Source organism: Pezoporus flaviventris, unplaced genomic scaffold (genome assembly GCF_033815535.1).
Source record: "Pezoporus flaviventris isolate CSIRO_AGI_PZ_B2104156 unplaced genomic scaffold, CSIRO_AGI_Pfla_v1 ptg000107l, whole genome shotgun sequence".
NCBI classification, from domain to species: Eukaryota; Metazoa; Chordata; class Aves; order Psittaciformes; family Psittacidae; genus Pezoporus; species Pezoporus flaviventris.
The window spans coordinates 145149-164322 of record NW_026892655.1 but is presented as its reverse complement, the minus strand read 5'-3'; the positions used below and the strand labels follow the sequence as shown (position 1 = coordinate 164322).

The 19174-nt window shown below is 43.8% G+C and overlaps 1 protein-coding gene across 6 annotated transcripts; it reads left to right on the top strand.

Annotated features, from left to right (window-relative positions):
* Positions 1-837: 837 nt before the first annotated feature.
* SMARCE1 (SWI/SNF related, matrix associated, actin dependent regulator of chromatin, subfamily e, member 1) lies at positions 838-16832 on the top strand. 6 transcript variants are annotated; one of them, XM_061477698.1, is made up of 11 exons: positions 841-952; positions 2015-2065; positions 2590-2633; positions 5399-5503; positions 7784-7864; positions 8987-9118; positions 10684-10855; positions 13085-13257; positions 14181-14282; positions 14810-15020; positions 15569-16832. In XM_061477698.1, exons 2-11 carry the CDS (start codon positions 2059-2061, stop codon positions 15778-15780), a joined length of 1239 nt encoding a protein of 412 aa, XP_061333682.1. In that variant the 5' UTR covers positions 841-952; positions 2015-2058; the 3' UTR covers positions 15781-16832. The 6 variants fall into 6 exon arrangements, with proteins under 6 accessions (XP_061333686.1, XP_061333687.1, XP_061333682.1 ...); XM_061477699.1 differs by lacking the exon at positions 841-952 and adding an exon at positions 1218-1240; XM_061477702.1 differs by lacking the exon at positions 8987-9118 and having other exon boundaries at positions 838-952.
* The last annotated feature ends 2342 nt before the right edge of the window (positions 16833-19174 follow it).

The following is a 19174-nucleotide window of genomic DNA, read 5'->3' as shown; positions in this document are numbered from 1 at the left end:
CAGCCTGCTGTAACTCATCATCCCCTGTGGCCCAGCAGCTGCTTCAGTGGCTCGGCCTGATTTAGTTTAAAATTGACCAGCAAACTACCCAGATTTATCGGGTCTCTCGCGATCCTGCACGACCAGCCTTCCTCCCCTCACACCTTGCCGCTGCTGTCCCGCCTCCTCGGTATCCTGCTCCGACTCAGCTTCGCTTCTTAGAGCTGCCGTTCCCAAACCACCATTTTCAGCCCCGCGCCGTCTACTTGACACAGGCAAGGCGTCCCCAGGCCTGCCTGGACCCTTCCCCTCGCTCCCTGCCTGCCTTTGCGGGGTTCCCCTGCGGGTCTAACGCCGCAGCGCTGCTCCAAGGGCCCTCCCGCAGGGCCGGACATGGCGCCTCAGGAGGGGGAAAGGCGCCAAACACCACGTGCCAACGGCCCCTCCCCGGCTGCTTGTTCGCGGCCGCAGATTCGCCACCGGAGGCTGCGTTGCGGCCGCTTCCCGCTACGGGCACGACAGCAAAGGGCTGGGTGGAACGTGATGGCAGGCAGTCTCCCGCCCGCACCTTTCCCTCGCCACCACGGGATGAAGGGGACTGAGGCCGGGGCGGGGAGGAGGCGGCGCTGCCCGCTCCACGCCTCAGGAGGTCCGGTGACTGCCCGCACCGGCCGGGGAGGAGGTGCCTTCCCGGTAATGGCTGGGATGGGCGCGGCGTGAGCGTCCGGCAGATTCGCCACGATCGCTTCCGGCCACTACCAAGCAAGGAGCCGTGGGGAGAAGGGCTCGACCCTGCCCGGTGGGGGCTCCGGGACGGGCGGGGGAGGCCAAACCGGCTTCGCCTTCAGAGACCCCGTCGGTGAGCTGCAGGAGGACGGTGGCGATGTGTCGAAAGTGCGGAGCGCAGGACGCAGGCGCTCTCCTCGCCGCCGCCCCGGCCTGGTGAGGAACAAAGGGAGCGAGGCCGGCGCGGGTGAGTCGGGGCGAGCGGGCCTGAGGGGCCTGGCTGGGGCGGGAGGGGGACAGGTCTCGTCCCCGTCGGCGGTCGCTGGGTTTGAGGGGGCCGCGCCGGTGGGGCCCAGGGGGCTGCAGCGGCGTTTCCCTATGGCGGCAGGAGCGAGGTGGGCTCGGCCCTGGCGTGGCACGGGGAAAGGCGGTGGGGCTGAAGGGCCCTCTTCTGGGTCTTCTCCCTTTGAGCGCCTCGAGCCTCACGAGCGACCCCATATCGAAGAGTTTGAGCGGGCGAGAAGCGGAGTGTGGCGTTAGCCGGGAAACTCCACCGGATTCCGGCTGCTGGTGCGATCTCTGGGGAGTTCTTTGAAGAAAAAGGCCGGTAAAAAACCCAGACCGCTTTGTTACTGCGCTCTTCCCGTGACCCCGATGGGCTGCTGAAGGGTCAGTAAGCTCGCGGCCTGTGCGGTGGCAGCGGTGGGTTTTGTACCGTGTAAAGCAGATACTGTTTAATTTGGACATTTATACGTTAATACCAGTTTTCTGAAATAGTGTAAAATAATGGGGTATTCTTTTATTTGTTGAGGGGAAAAAAATACATATCCTTAATAAGAACAAGATAAACCTGAGCATTATTTCACAGCTGATTAGTTGTGAAATGGCTTTAACCCGCCAGAGGGGAGACTGAGATGAGCTCTTAGGCAGAAGCTCTTCTCTGTGAGGGTGCTGAGGCGCTGGCTCAGCTGTGGCTGCCCCATCCCTGGCAGTGTTCAAGGCCAGGTTGGACACAGGGGCTTGGAGCATGCTGCTCCAGTGGAAGGGGTCCCTGCCTGTGGCAGGGGGTTGGAACTGGATGAGCTTTAAGGTCCCTCCCAACACAAACCAGTGTATGATTTAAGGCCATTGTCCTTAGAAAGTATATTCGTTTTCGAAAGAGGTAAAACACCCTTAGTGTTAGAAACTTTTTTCTTTATTTCAGAATTGGAAAAAAATTTTATAATCATTGGTAACTGTGATGAAGCTTCAAGGATTTGGGGTAGCAATGGTGTAATACTTAATAGCATGGTATTCTTTTGTCTTTCAGAAGTACAAATATAATGTCAGGTGGCTGAAAATTTGCCTATCAAAATGTCAAGTAAGTCTTAAGATTTTTCTTCCTTTAACTTGATGAATTAAACATCTGGTTCAGCAGAACCTGTTTGTGAGAGAACATTCTTATTCCTTGCATTAAAAGGAATGAGATAAAGCGTAGTTATTCTTGACCAAACTCTAGGCCTTAAATCTTGCTGAGGCTGATTTGCTGGCATGTTTGCACAGGAAGTCCAAATCTCACAGTTTATTCTGAATCCCCTTTCAAGGCATTTCTGCTTATCCCCTTTCTAATTTATCTGCTTATAAATGGATTTTGTATTTCTCAGTCTTTTGCCTAAATAAAAGGCTGACAATAGAGCAGTTCTGTGGTCTTAACTTTTTTCTCTTTTCTTTCTCTTGTATTCTTTGCTTTATGCTCTTCAGTGGCAAAATGCAAAGTCTTTGAAAGTGGGATTTCTGTCGTGGTTTTGTAAATTGCTTAAAAATGTTTGCCACAGCAGTTACCTTATTAAAAATCATTCAGTTTTTCAAGGGAAAAAAAATGTGCTTGCATTTATATCTTAACAGAAAGGCCATCTTATGCCCCACCTCCTACCCCCGCTCCTGCAACCGTAAGTATAGTGATTTTTCTCATTAACACAGACATGGTAATCTAGTCTTTAATAACTTACCAGAGCAATAATTATGGAGTTGCATCACCTTCCTGTATTGGAAACACAAGCTAGTCATAGTTCATTATTAATATGATATGCATTAATTATATTAATCTCATTTCTTCAGCAGTTTGGCAAAGAGAAGCTGAATAATTTTGCTTTGCCTTTAAGGCTACATCCTGCAGATACTGAATTTTCTGTAAGCAGTCAGTTGGTCTTAAATTATTCCCAGTGGGTTGCACCAGTTCACTGCAATAGTTAACAAACTGATACATTTAATTCTAGAACTTCCCACTCAACCTGTGCCCAGATTATGGGCAAACAGAGCATTTTTCATCTGGTTTTCAGAACTGTGCCCATGTTTGTCCATGTTTAAAAAGGTACTGATATACCAGTACACAGTGGTAAAGAAAGACTTTGAAAGCAAATGCACCTCTTCTGTAGCACTCACATTATGTATTCACATGAGAAAATACAAATCTTTTGTACAGAAGAATGAGTAAGGATGCTATAGTGATTTATTTTCTTTTTTTACTAAAGAAAATTGGGAAGCTGTTATCCAATAGAGTGTCCCTGATTTCTGCATCTGGAATGAAAACTGCAGGATGGCATTTAGATGAAATGTGTGTGATCCTTCAAATTTATCATGCCATACTTCACATTCAGAAAGGCTTGAAAAGTACAGAATGTATAAATATAAGTTATGTTCTTCGTAAACTTCCATAAATAAAACTTTATTTGTGTAGTCTGTTCAGAGTTTTCATTTTGCACACAACGGAATAGATCTGTGCCAGTGTCAGAAGGAACATGATGGCATCTGCTCTTACAACTGGATTCCTGCATCGAGAGCTGTGCACATCCGTGTGTGATTCTTTGGGATGTAGCATGGATACAGCTGTTAAATGGTTTCTATCAACGTGGTACATTCTCTAGTCACTTTAGAAAAGTATATGAAACAAATTTTCAACTAGTGACATGCATGACCTGTCTTGCAAATGTCTTTTGTATTACTTAACTTTGTGCAGGCCTTCAGGTGATAGTCTGTGCTCTGCTAATGCAAGCCCTCAGAGTAGACAAATAACCCTGCTACTTCTGTCCATGGCCAGTTCCAGTTACTACAGTCAACAAAGCACCAGTAGTTAACTGCAGTATTATAGCTGAAGTAAAAATTCTCCATGTAATGCAAGGTAGTTCCCTTGTAACATCTAAATCCTGTCTTACAGAAATAAAGAATTAAGCAGACGGAGATTACAGTTGTCATCTGGTTTTATTGAAGAAGTGTAGTTCAAAACCTGTTATGGTAATACAAAATCTGTAGTAAAATGGTGTCTTATTAAATAGTGACTGTGTATGTTGTGATCACAGCACATGGATTGAGTAAATGTCAGCTGCTGTGGCTGAGATTAAGAAGTTGGCAATAAATATATAGATATAAAAGGCTGTCAAAGGATAATCTTACTCTGTTTAGAAATTAACTACAGTGTGTCTACATGCACTTGAAAACTTCACAAGTTAATGTCGTTTAGCCTATAGGTTCTCTTTGTTCTGTGTTTATTTGTCATGCCCTGGTTCTTGGAGTCCTTAACTGACCTGTGCAAGGTTTGTAGCTGTGTCCTAGAATGGGTTCAGTCAGCAAATCACTTCAAAACACAACTGCATTATGTGCTGCTTATAAGGGCTAAAGTGCTACTAAAGAGTGGGAAAAGTTGTGGATGAAATGCTACAGGATATTGTGATTGCCACAGGACTTCATAATTGCTATTAAACAGTAGATCTACTGGGGTTTTTTTAACCAACAAAATTTGATAGGGAAATGGGATAATGGAAAAAGGCAGGAGAGAGATTTATGTGAGGAGGAAATACAGTGAACCTTCTGATACGTGACTGTATGGTGACGATGGGTAAGAAGGAATTGTAAAGAAATTCAAATTTTCCTCTGCGTTACTGGGGTGAGAATGAATGGATCTACTTTCAGGAATGAACAAAAATGTATTCTTAAATTGTCTTGGATTCAGTCATCTGTTAAGACTTATTTGTAGCCTCTGACCTGTAGATCTTATTGCAGTGGTTCCTCACCTCTGTCAGCCTGCAGCCTACCCCAGAACAGAAGGGGGTATCTCTGAATTGTCATCTTTCCCAGCTTGCATATCCCAGATCCCCAAACTGCATCTGTGAACCACCAGGAAAGTTCAGATACTGGCAGTGGTGCACAGTGAGAGATTTATTCCACCCCCTGTTTATTGACAGTGTAATGTTTGTTGGAAAGGCAGAATGATGGGAAGAAAAGCAGACAGGGATTGTCACTGGCACCTTAAATGTGGATTGTGGGGATTTCTGTGTGATTACTGTGTGCTGTGTTGCTGTGTGAGATTAACCCTTTGGATCCAGGAGTCTTTCTGCATTACTTGGTGGCTTATGTTGGACAATCTTACTAGCCATGAGCTGGGTTTATAGAATACTTGTTTGAAAGAGTTACACTTAACAAAAATAAAATCACCAACTTTAGAAACTTGTAGTGACACTTTTGCTTAAAAATCTTGTTTCCTTAATAGGTTTTTACTGGAGTAAGTTTTGTGTTGAGAAGATACCAACTGCTACACCTCATTTGCTTGTTTAAATTCTGGTTGCTTTTGCATGCCATATTGCAGTTCATTTTCATTTCTGTGTTTTCCTCGTTTGAGCTCATTTCTCATTCGTGTTTTTGTCTCATTTGTTTCCATCAGCAAATGCCCAGCACACCAGGGTTTGTGGGATACAATCCATACAGCCATCTGGCCTACAACAACTACAGGCTGGGAGGGAACCCGGGCACCAACAGCCGGGTCACGGTAGGAGAATCAACTATTACATCATCCAGCAAACAACAGGAATTGACCAGGAACGGCTCTAGGGTTAGGTCCTTCTGAGGCTTGGCTGCTGCCACTTCTTTACAAAACCAGAAACATTACTTCTGACTCTTATTCCACCTCCTTAACCCCCTTCCCTCTCACTCTGAAACCTTTTGCAGGAAAATGGACTTCTTCTCAGCAGTGAAAACAATGTGGTAATCATGTATGATGCAGGACTCCAAAAAGATAGACTGTGGTCTTCAGTGACCACTGCATGTTCAGGGAAGAGTTCTGTAGCCTGGGTATGAATTCTTGGAGGGAGGGAACTGCTCATTTTATCGAGGTTTAGTCAAAGACAGGAGCATTTTGCAAACTGGAGATCATTGGTAATAGTTGCATCATACTGTTGAGCCATGCAAGAGATGCAAGCCTTTCCACTCCTAGTCTGGTAATAACTACGAAGTCCCAGGTTCAGAAATTAGTTCTTTCAACAAAAGTGTGATGATAATAGAATCCTTTCAGATCTCATGTACTCCGTCAGGGTGTGGAAAATGGATGTTGCATTCATTTTTCACAGAGTAAACCAAGTGAGATGGAGTTGAGTGATGAGAGAGGTGATGGCTTTCAAATGCAGGTCAAGTCCTGAGCGTTGGATGCAGTTAGGAAACAAAAATAGACACTGGAAGTGTAACATTTTCTTAACTAACACAACAGAAACAGAGTAAATTCCTGATTTTTGTAAAGTTCCTGTAATTCTTATAACTTCAAGGTTTTCATGTAAAACTTTCTACCTCAAAAGATCTGATTACTTTGGAACGTGATAAAAAGATTTCTCAAGGAACAAATTGATGGTGTGTTTAATGAAGCGTACACCTTTTATGCCTCTTATATAAACCTTCTTTCAGACTTCATTTATGAAGTTCATCTGGTTTGTTAAAACGTTTACAGAAAAGACCTTCCCCATACAAGCTGGAACTTGACTCACGCACTGTCTGAACAGAGACTTTTTTCCTTATACAAGAATAAATCAGGTTTTGTCTGAGAACTTCCATTGTTTCTGTATGTCATGAGCATATACAGCCTTCTCTGCCATGCATATATCAGTGTATGTATGGTGTCTTTAAATCCCTGTTAATTTAAAAGCATTAAACAGTTTCCGTTGATGTTTTCCAACCCATCTGTATGTGTATCTGTGTATACATTTGGTAATGCACATACCTCATGCACATTATTTATACACAATCCTGTACGCATCGTTTCATAGAGCTCCATAAATTCAGCAAAACAAAACATACCAAGAGGAAAAATTGGAAAGCTGAACACTGAACATGGGCTTTCTTGGCCAGATACATTTGCTTCTCTATGGCTGTAGTCCTGAAAAGTCTTGGAACTACTTTATATTTTTATGAGAATGCTCCCACTTCATGTAATACAAGTCCTGGCATGTGGAAGTGCTCGAGGAGTGGGGGTTTCCAGAGCCTGCAGCTGACAGGGACTGTCATGCTGCTGCACTGTTTTAGGAGAAAACCCTGTCAGGTGTTGTGTAGGTTGAGGGGCCAAGAGAGGCTGCAGCAACTTCCCATCCACAACAGTCAGTGGTCGTTGTCTTTTTGTTTAGTGTGAGCAATGTGCTTGTTAGCGTGCAAAGCTAGAGGGAGATAATGGCACAGAAGGATATTAAAGGCTAACTTGGACCATTAAGTACAGTTCAGATAGAGATAATGCACACCTTGATGGCTCAGTTGGATGGGATTTAGTTTAGATTAGTTGGCTCCAAAATACCACTGACAAATTTTGCAGACAAATAGATTGCTAAAATGATTTGAAAATGAAAATATGTCTCTAACTTTCTGATCTTAAACTCCTTATTTTTTCCACCTGTACAGTAGCCCCATTAAATTTGTCAAAACAGGTAGAACAGATTGCTCATCAGAAGTGAGAAAAACGACCTGCTGGGATTGGTATTTTCATTTAAATTTCTAAGCTGCCTATTTCAGTTTAAGAATATGGAGCCCTTTTGAAGGTTTATCTAGTTACTGCTCTCCGAACTTACAGCTAAAAGGGCAGACTTACATTGGGAAAACACGACTCTGAGGACCAGCTCTAGTTAGTACCTGTTCCCAGCTTGGGTGACTTTTGGTGATGTTGTTTGCTTCTCTTAGTGGGGGTGTGCGTGGTTGGTTTGGGTTAATTGCACAAGAGTGAGTGTTTTCCAAAACATATGTGTAGACTCTGCCCAGTGATCATGTTAACGAATGGATTTGTTCGGTTCTTTTATAGGCTTCCTCTGGTATTACCATTCCAAAGCCCCCCAAACCCCCAGACAAGCCCCTGATGCCCTACATGAGGTACAGCCGGAAGGTGGGTATACAGTGTCAACCAAGTTATAATGAAAGTTAGTGTTTGTGTGTGCTAACAATTAATTGCTATTATCTTAGTTTCAGCTTCTAAACTTTGACTTCTAACAGCCTGCACATTCTTTTAAGGGAATTGTAAAGTACAGATGCATTGCCCTTCGCAATGAAGGCAGCAGTAGTCTGTTCACGCAGTTGCCAGTTTCTGGGGGGAAAAGTTTTCTCTAAAATGCTAAGTACTACCACTGTCTGCTGACAAGGATCCGCCCTGCCACATGCAGAAGTTCCTGTGACTTACTGACAGAACTTTTTTATATAAAGGAAGTATTCCTTGCGGTATACTGGGCTTGGTACAGTGCTGTAGCTGGACTGAAGAGTAGCAATGAGTGGACTTTGCATGTTCTCCTTCACCAACCTAGCCTGTGGCACCGTTTACTTCGCTATTCTGTGAACTGTTTGACAGAAAGTAGGAGAGAGACTCTTGTGGAGTCTGAAATCTGATGGGGCATGGGGAGGGCATGTCAGCCTGGCTGAAGCGGGTGAGCCAGAAGGAATTCCTTCCACTTCTGGTAAAATACCTTTACCAGCATGTCTGTCTTAGGCAAAAAACCATCAACAAAAAAAAGAGGTCAAGTGGCACAGCAAGAAATAACACTGGCAGCTCTCCTTTTTGGTTTTTCTTTTTCCCTATAAAGTTAGAAACTTTCTTGGTGGAGTCAGAACTTGTTGGAACTCAAATTGATCAGCAAGACTGCAAAATATTTTGCAATGTTACATTCTGATGTGAAAAGCTCAGTGCTCTTTATCATAACCCACTGCTGGATGTGTTTACTCAGTAGCCTTTTTTTTTCCCCGAGATGCAGCGATGTGCATTTAAGAAGAGAATTAAGAGGGTTAAAGGCAATATTCTCATGAAACCAAAGCCATTTCAGCAATTGCCTGTTTCAGTAGATGGCTTCCTACTGACCTCCTGCCCCAGAAAATAATCGAGATAGTTTAGCCAGACTCATTCCTAACTTAATCCTGTTTTTCATGGTGATTCCAGAAAGAACACTGAGATGACAATATAAAATGTGTAATTTGGAAGTATTTAGATATCATTAGTAAAGCTCCAGCTGTTTCTGTTAAGGTCTGGGACCAAGTGAAGGCGTCCAATCCTGATTTGAAGTTATGGGAAATTGGCAAGATTATTGGAGGAATGTGGCGAGATCTCACTGATGAAGAGAAGCAAGAGTATTTGAATGAATATGAAGCTGAAAAGGTAAATGGAAGAAATCTGGGATGTTTATTACAGCTGATTCTTCTAGGAACTGGTCTGAGAAGAAAAATTCATCTTCCCCATGCAGTGGTGTATGAGGCATTCAGGAGACCCCTGTATGTAACTTAAATGGAAGTTATATCCTGACACATCTTTTAGATTTTTTTAAATAACTGTACATCAACTGTGACTGGTCAGCTTTTAGACCTAATTCAAAATGAAGTATTGATAATTGAGAGTCGATTTTAACTGTTTAATGAATGGATTTGCTTGTACAACATCAGTATTGAAAAGATTGTCTCAACACCAAAATCCTCTTTCAAAACTGGTGCTCTGCAGCTACTGCTATTGTCATGAACGTGTTCATGAAAGACTTCCAGTCACGTAGGGTTTGGTTTTCATGGTGTAATCTGGTGTCACTCCACGCTATGACACAGTGTTTTGTTTTCTTAAAATGTTACCACTTTTAGGGTTTTTCTTGTGATTTTGTTTTGGTTCTGTTGATCCTGATGACGACAGATGACAGCTACCTGTGTGTCTAGGTTGGTAAATGTTGAGGACCTTGACAAGACTGGCATTGTGATCCTGAGGTAACAAAGGGAATTGTCCAACTGCTGTGTTGTCCTTAAACCTGGTAGGCATCTGAGGCTGTGTGTAACCTGGTCAAATCTAAGCTGTTTTTATTGCAGGTCAATAGAGAAGCGCTTCAAAGCTGGATGCTCTCAGTTGAAGCAAACAAATAATCAAGGGATTCTATTTTTTAACTTGGTCATGATGTTTAGATTGTAAGCTCCTTGGGGCAGGGGCCATCCTGGTCATATTTTTCCAGTGCCTAGGTAGAAGTATTCCAGTCCTAACCATGAAGAAAACAAGATGCTTAGGTACCTTTAACAAATTAACATTATGTAGATTATTTTTTTTCATTGGAAGTATCTCAGATCATTGTACAAAATCTAGACTTGCCACATTTAAAAAGTGAGATTAAAGAAAGCAAATCAAAGGGCAAAAATACTTCAAAGAAGGCGAAAATAGTGGTGCAGACCTGCTACCAGGTGGAGACTGTAGTCTGGCTGCAGCATTCTGTATCATCCCAGGGCAGGGATGGATCAAAGAATGGAAAAATCTTAAGTTATTTTGAAAACTGGTTCATGACATACTGCAATAAAGAAAGAGAAGAAATCAGAGTCAAAAGATCTAGTTAGAACTCCAGAGATTTATTGAGAGTATGTTAAGTCCACTAATTATTTTTATCCTATCAGAGTTCATCTGATCATAAATGCCTTGTTCTGAGGCAGTTGCTTTTTAACTCTCAAAAAACAAAGCTGTTGTTTAAGACTTCTCAGGTATTAAAGCTGAAGCATACCTAGAAGCACAGCTAGTGTTTCTAAAACATGAATGACTACGGAAGAACTTCCAGTTGTTAAAAAGAGAATACAGTCATTTGTGTATCACTGGATGATTCAGAATAGCTTTATCTGTACAACTACAACACGAGTTGTACAGGCTGCAGTTATGTCCAGGCTGAAATCATCCCCTCGTGCAATCAAACGCTATTGGTCACGTTTCAGATAGAGTACAATGAGTCCATGAAGGCCTACCACAACTCTCCTGCATACCTGGCCTACATCAATGCCAAGAGTCGTGCGGAGGCTGCGCTGGAAGAGGAGAGCCGCCAGAGGCAGTCACGCATGGAGAAAGGGGAGCCCTACATGAGCATCCAGCCCGCAGAGGATCCCGATGGTAAGCGCAAAGGGGTTTGTGTGCACATCCACTGAGACAGTGCCATTACAGGACCAGCAGTAGAGAGAAACAGATGGAGATACAGAAAACTACCAGTGTACAGCTTACAGTGCTTAACGCGACTTCCTTCCTATTTTAGTACCTTCAGTAGTGATTTTCATTGTCAAGTTTTATTTCATACACCTAACAACTGACTTTTTCTTGATTCCAAGGTGTCAAAAGTTATTTCAACCTTTAATTATGATGAAGTTATGCTTACAGTTCAAAACAAGTAAGTCTGCTTAAAGCCCTGTAATGGCTTTAGTATATGCATTGTAAAAGGCTTAGATGCCTGGTGTTTAATCCAGCTCAAATGAAATTGTGTGCTTTATTACCAGAAGCACATAATTTGGATAGGCAGAGCTCTGGTATGATTAAGAGCACCTGAACCTTTAATCTGCTCAACAACTGTCAGTTGAGATTGAGGACATCAGTTACCTTTGCTGCTGGCAAGTTGATAAGAAGGTTCTCAAAGTTTACTTGAGTGCGAGGAAAGGCCCCACCCGGTGGGAACACTCAGCCCTAGCCACCCAAGGGCTGCTCTGCAGTTCACAGCTCAATGCTTGTTGAAACCTGAGGGGGAAACATGTAATCAGTTACACCCATTTTTTCCTTCCCCTTTGTAAATGCACACCTTGGTAAGAAAGCACACAACAAGCAGCATTTTACCCAGTGGGAGGTAACTGCAGAATTCATGTGAATACATTTAGTGTTCCAGTAGCTGGCACTGGGGACTTAAGGAGTTCAGCTGGATCCAGCTGCATGAGGCCCCAAGTTGCATCTCTTCCCATCTGGGACCAAACAGCAAGTTATTTCTGTGACAGAAATGTTGCTTCTGTCCCATCCTGCCCATCACTAGGATTAAGAACTCTCAGCATGAAAGGAATCTTAGTAAGAGGACAAAGGCACACCTTTAAGGAGACCAGTTTGCTCAATACTTTTTTGTCTCTTGCAGATCTATTGCCTTCCCACTGTTTTTCCTCTTTGCTCCATTTAATTGGGTACCTCAATGAAAAATTGAACATAACACTTTGAAATAAAGGAGACAGAAACTTTCATTAAAGTGGTTACCTTCTTTTGTTACATCTTCCTGCATGATAGCTTAGGACTCTTCTTAAGATCTCTCTGAATAGATGGAGAATGATCTCGATTATGAGAACTTGATGTGAAATAAATTTGACTTCTGGACTCTTCTACGTGACATCCTTCTGGAAGATTATTCATACTTGGTGCTTAACTGACTTTAATACTCAGCTAAATTTGAGTTATGCTCACATAAGTTTCTTCTATTTCTTTACCAGTATTCAATGCTATTTAATTACTATGCTTTAAATTCTAATCAGTTTGACTTTTAATATTGCATAATGCTATGGTTCATGTTAAATTCTGTGACTCGATTAAAATTGCCACATCTTGCCAGAAAATCAGAAGCTCTTTTAATTGGATCAGAGAGAAGAAAACTAAATCCTTGACCTGAAATATTCATAGTTCTTTGTGATTAATCCTGTGGAGAAATGTCAAACAAGACAGTTCAGTTCCTGTTGTGCTGCCTTTAATTCCTTTTCTGCACGAGAAGCTTATAAGGAGACGAGCACCTTGACCCATGTGCTCATGTATTTTCTCTCTTGAAGTGTTTTGGGGTTTTTTTCTGTAACTGTTCTTCAGTGAACTGCATTTACTAAAAAAATAAATCGTTGCTTTTAACACTTTACTGTGACTTTTCAGTGATGAGTAAACGTATCACTGCTTGAGTGATTCCTCGAGTACTTCAAAACCAGGCTGTCTGATCTGTGCTACAAAGCTGATTGAGAGAGGAGTCACTCTCCTGTTGGTATTTTGTAGTTGATACTGTTCTAATAACACAATTGATCAGGAATGTGTAGGTTTGGGTTTATTTGGTGTACTAATAGTCCCTCTTGCTCTGGAAAGGCAGAAAGCAGCACAGTAACTAATTTCAGGCTTGTAGGAAATGCATGTCAAATCCCAGCTGTTAGAGCTGTGCCAGGTAAATTGTCCTCATAAGGTGATTTTTCTGATGACCTGATGTTCTGTATGTGTTATTTGAACTTTGTGATGCGACAGCAACTGGTGTTAAGGTTTGCATCTTGATTTTAAGAAGTGGTACCAAAACTAGACTTGGTCCTGGTTTTGTGGCATTAAAGCAGTTGCACTTAACGCTCTTTTTTTCAGACTATGACGATGGGTTTTCTATGAAGCACACGGCCACAGCTCGTTTCCAGAGGAACCATCGTCTCATCAGTGAGATCCTGAGTGAAAGCGTGGTGCCTGATGTCCGCTCTGTGGTCACCACAGCTAGAATGCAAGTTCTGAAACGCCAGGTTCAGTCTTTAATGGTTCATCAGGTAAGGACAAATGATATGAAGTGTTGGTGAAGATAATGGTGTTGGGCTGTACTCCAAGTCTCTGATAGTTTGATCATCTGCGTGACTCTTCTTGTTGGGTGTCAGTGTTCTCTACGCTCCAATAGCTCATCTGTCTTGGGAGGTGCAAGACATGAGGCGTCACCTCCCGGGCTGTTTTGTTATTAAGAATCATGTTAAGCTCTAGTGTGTTTTTTAGGATATCTTAAGTATCAACTCCGCACCTCTTCACTGTTACACATAACCCTTGTGTACGTATTGGATTCTCCTGTTTAATGGGCGCTGGTGGAGTTGTGACTTTGGGGTAGCTTACGACTCATAATCTTGTTTGTAACGCTTCTTTATTCCAGTAAATGGTCCCTATTGTAACATTGTTAAATACATACAAAGAAATCTAGTGAGGTGTTTCACTTTACTTTGACTGGGCATATGCCTCTTTTCCAAACATGTACATTACCAGAAGACCCCTCTGTCAGTATAGTCAGCGTACACATAGGTGAAAAAAACTGAGACACCAGAATTTAATGAACAAAAGCAGATCTGGAGGGGGGTGGTATCCCTTCTTTCCTTTGAATTGTGGTCTTTCTGCATTAGAGAATGTAATTTATGTGTTCCATTTGTACATACCTGTGGGGTGTATAATATGAAAGAAAACATGTAGGTTTTGTGCTGGAAGATTCACCTCAGGTACATATATAGTGTTTTCCACTTACAGTACACCTCGCCAATCCTGAGTGACCGCAAAGACCTGTTTATTCATACTTTTCAACAGCATAAAGTCATTTCTATATTACATAGGTATATTTTTTAATACCGGTGTATGTATTTCTATAGGTAGCTGTAAACTGTGTCCTGCTCTCCGGATGACAGCATAGTAAAGTTCTCACCATTTATCTCATTTCCAGCGTAAACTGGAAGCTGAGCTTCTACAAATTGAAGAGCGTCACCAGGAAAAGAAGAGGAAGTTTCTGGAAAGCACAGAATCCTTTAACAACGAGCTCAAAAGGGTACAACTCTTGTTTTTCTCCACTTTGAGGAATCTGCTAGTTACCCATTTGTACAAGTGCTCTCCCCACAGTTCTGTATTTCAGTGATGTGTAATTACACAGCTGAGGACTGCAGCGTCCTTGTGTGTGCATGCTGGAAAGTGCACGGGGTTTGTGCTGTTTCATGCTCCATCACTGACCTTTAGTGGTGACATTCAGCCAGTACAGCTTGGAAGTCCCCTCAGGCATCATAGCTTGAGCTCATGGCAGAGTAGCTCCGGCTCAAGGAAGGTGGCCTAAAGCCACTGCTCTCTCTGTCCTTGTCTGCATTCAAAGAACAAGCTTTAGCTGGTTTATTCCCCCCTTTTTTGATAACATGCTTGTGCCTCTGCCCAGTTACTGATGTGTCTCCCTCTCTAGTTACTGATTATAAAGTTTGACAAAGCAAAAGAATCTTGATTTAGAAATGCTGTGCTCATCATTGGGTTTACTGATGTTTTAACTGAGGTAGTAAAAGCTTTCCTGGTTTGTCTCTCTTTAATTGCCAGTTATGCAGTTTGAAGGTGGAAGTGGATATGGAAAAAATTGCTGCTGAAATTGCTCAGGCGGAGGAACAGGCTCGCAAGAGGCAGGAGGAAAGGGAAAAGGAAGCAGCTGAGCAAGCGGAACGCAGCCAAAACAACATCACAGCTGAGGAAGAACAGGCAGCTAACAAGGCAGAGGAGAAGAAAGAAGAGGAGAGTGCTCCAATGGAGACAGGTAAAGGCACAAGAAGCCCATCGTGGCCAGGAGCGTGCTCCCTCTGGTTTTGCTGTGAGTAGGAAGAAAGGCTTCAGCACAATAACAGTCAGAATAGAGATCTGAATAGAGATCAGAATTCATCTTTGTGACCTGACACGTCTGCTTTGTTCTTAAATTGCTCCTTTTTAAACAGGAGAGAATAAAATACCACAACGCCCTGTTTAATGCTTTGAGTTATGTACACAAGGGGAAAAAATGCTTTCTAAGCCCCTCTCATCCCTTAAATACAGGTTAGCCAGAAGCAACTGAGAGTTTCCTTGTGCTGGTATCAGCATTAGGAGGACATGACAGCACTTATCCCCTGCTGCTCGCACCAGCTGGTGTGCAGGTTTTTTGTGTTCTGTACAGTGACATTAGAAAATGTTACTGGACTGGAGCTTGTCGGTTGTCAGTAAAGCAGCGAGCTGTTTGCCATACCAGAGTAAGCACAAGGGAAAAGGCACCAGGGAGCTGGAGTTGTGCTTCTGGTGTAACAAGGCTTTCTTATGGCTGACTTCTTGTTACAGAAGAGCCTCACCCAGAAGAGAGCACAGAAACCCAGCAGAACGGAGAAGAAGGAACATCCACCCCCGATGACAAGGAGAGTGGCCAAGAAGGGGGCGACAGCACCGCAGAGGAGGGAACCAGTGACAGCAACACTGGTTCTGAGAGCAACAGTGCGACAGTGGAGGAGCCTCCTGCAGACCCCAGCGCCGAGGACACTGAGAAGAAAGAATAAATATTGACTCATTTCATGTGTCTCTTTAAGGAAGTACTGGTTTAGTTTCAACATGTGCTATGCAGCTTTTATATATTCCCTGCCTGTATCCCTTGTTCCCAAAGGATATTGGGCTTCAGTAATGTGTCACATTATCAGCAAACTGACGTCGAGGGGCCTTTAGAGGCACAGGGTGGCTTAAAGCAGACAGAAAACCTGTTAAAATACAGATAGGTCCTTCCTATTGCTTGGGATGTCTCCCCTAGAAGAACAGGTCTGGTTTTGGTTTTTACGTTACAAATCAGCCCTTCTACTGTTCTACTTACATGATAACAGTGAGGAGGCCTTTCGCAAAGGCCCCTCTTGGCTGTTTGTGGCTGAAATGTGATGCTGATGGGCCTCTCTCTCTCTCTGGGGGCCTCCTGAGGAGCTTGGCTCTGTCCTGACACATCAGCTTACTGCACCACGACCCAGAGCATGTCCTTGATCTCACAAAACCAACCCCCCAGCAGCCCCCCTACTTTGGTTCTGGCCAGCCAGGACCCAGCTCTTTGGTTTTAGAGAAAGCTTTTGCTACTCATGGGTGCTCCTAAGTAAGGCTGATGGGCTTGGTCTTGGGGGGTTTTGGTGCAAGAGAAGCTGTTCTATAGTGACAGAAACTTGCTCACATTCCACATGCAACATTTCAGGAGATCCACTTCCAAAGGAATAAGTTTTAACTGTCCTTTTGCAGTAAATGATATATGGTGTGGGGGGGGGTGGTTTCTAATCAGAACTGCCTTTGCTTTTCTGTACCAATAAACTCCTTTATTTCCTACTTAGAGACCAAAATCACCCCATTTTGTCCCATGTTAACCTGAAGCCCTTCTGAAAATAACCCACCGAATTGCAACAACAGACAGAAGCTGCTTCCTGTACAACTAAGAGAACACATGATGCATTGCAGTCAATAACCTGGAATGTTTTTAGGGAATAGTGGGTCTAGGGGTGGTAATGGTTTGTAAATCCTTTTGGTCTTTTTTTTTTTTTAATGGTTTAAATAAAATCCAGCAAGTTTGGTTTTTTTAAACTCACAGTGCTCTGGTTCTTGTCTCTTAAAGAATGCCTGTGTTTGATTTAGGGCTTCTACCAGCTGCCCTCCTTGAGCCCGGGGGGGGGAGTAAAACCATGGAATTAATTAGTGACATATCCAACATACAAACAGTTACACTGGAAAAGGGCTTGGAAAACCAAAGCAAGAAACCTCTGAGCTGGCCTTGACTTGTGTTTGAACACTGGCTACATCAGGAAGGATCTTTAAAACCAGTGAATGGGAGAAGCTGGGGGGGAAATAATGCTTGGAAGTTGTTATTGAGGCACTGCCTTGTATGCACACACAAAAATGAGCCAGTGGCAATTGAGATTTAAAAGAACAAATGGAGTTGCTTGTTCCTGTTTTATTCCCTGATTCCATCCTGGATCTGATTGTGCACAAACTACTGGGAGCAGAGTCCTGTTAGCTGAGCTCCCTTTAATGAAGCATGTTGGTTACACAGAGATTACACCTTAACCTACACACCTGAAGATTTATTTACTGCGTTTTGCTCTTCTAAAAAAGCATTTTCTGGAATGATTGTTGCTGCCAACAGAGTTTGATTACTTAAATGGTACCAGCTGCTCCCTGGACCACAAAGGGGCTCAGGTGGAATCAGTTGGTGCAGGAGTAGGAGGAGGTTCTGCACCTCCCGTGCTGCAAATGCTCCTTGTGCCACAGCTCTCTATGCTGGGCTTCTGCAGGCCCCGTGTGCTTTTCATCTCCTCTGTGTTCTCAAGGTGTATGCAAATAACAGTCATTACTTGGCACAGGCAGGGTGTGCTGCACCTCAGTGAGTAGGTGTCGACTTCAAGGGCAAAATAACTCCTCCAAGCACATGCAAACCTGAACAAGTGCCTGGTGGGCAGCGTTTTGAACACTGACCAGCCCCCAAGGGACATGAGCATCAGGGACTGGCCTGGTGAGAACCCCGGCTCCTTTGCTGTGCTCCTGCAACAACCCTTCCCCATCCCTGCTGCTCCCCAGGCTGCAGCTGGGAACTGCTGCCCACTTGACACCTCTGATGAAGAGCAGCTCATTGGAGCTCCTCATGAGCCCACACACCCACCTGGAGGGGCTCAGCAGGACCTGCTGCCTCCCATGAGGAGGATGGAGCAGTTAAAGCCCACGAGTGGGTTGTGCTCTTGCTTGGTGGGCTCTCTGGTGTTAACCTGGTTGCTGCTTTAAGTCTTCATGTGCTTTATGTGGCAAAGGGGTGTCATCTCCTGGAGCTCCTGCTTCCTCCAGCTGTGGTGAGTGTCCCCTAGCTCCTTGGGGACATGCTGCTGTGGGTGCAGGCTGTGCTTTGGGTGCCGAGAGCGTTTGTACCACTGGAGACAGTCGCTGGGCCCCCCCGGGTGCCTCAGAGCTGGCAAGTCTTTCACACCCACAGGGACTGACACGGAAGTGAAGAGGCAAATCCAAAGCGTTGCATCACGGTGAGGGAGTTGTTTTCTCTGCTTTGTTTTTAATGTTCGTGAAAAAAACAGTTTTCTGAGCTTGCCTGGTGTTCTGTGACCTCTGACATCCGCACAGCTCTGCTGTTCTGTGCCTCCTGCAGGTAAAGTCAAGGAGGCAAAGGTTCCCTTCTGCACTGGGTACTTCTCAAAACTATGCTTTTATCTCACCACAAAAATACATTTTGTAAAGGTTATGAAGAAGCCTGGGTTAAAAAAAAAAAAAAGCTCTTAAAGGGTTTTTTTGGGTTGCTTTTTTTTATTACTGCATTACTGTAATTATTAGATTTTATCACCCAAAACACTTTTGACCTACAAAACTGAGCTAGAAGAACAGGCCCACAGCATGGAGCAGGCCCCAAAGGGGAAACACTGAAAGGGTTTAGATGTTCAAATATGAACCAGGCCCCTTTTGAGATTGTTCAAAAGCAATTCCAGAGGTGCAGTGCTTTGCTCCTGGTAAAATACAGGTGGTTTATGCTCCTCACTCTCCTCCCAGAGCACTCACCTGTGTACGTGACTGCGGTCAGCATCCCATGAAAGACAAAAGTCTGATGTTTGTCCAGCAGCTAAACTTCAGGAGGAACAAAATCCCCAAACTTCTTGGGGGTTTAAGCAAAATCATCACCTGCGTGTGCATCACGTGGGAGGTTTGCAAAGCTGATGGGCTTCCAGCAAAATGAGGGCTTCGGGTGTCGAATCTGTGCTTGCAGAAAGGATTATCCCTGTGACAGAAAGAAAGCAGATTAATTGAGCTTTAGAGGGATGAAATGTCAAAGTAAAGCCGAATCCTGGCACAAATGGAGGCAAGGGCAGCCCATGGTGTGTGGGGAAATGGGAGCTGCCGCTCGCAGCATCGTGTTGTGCTGGTGTGCAGCAGCTGGGT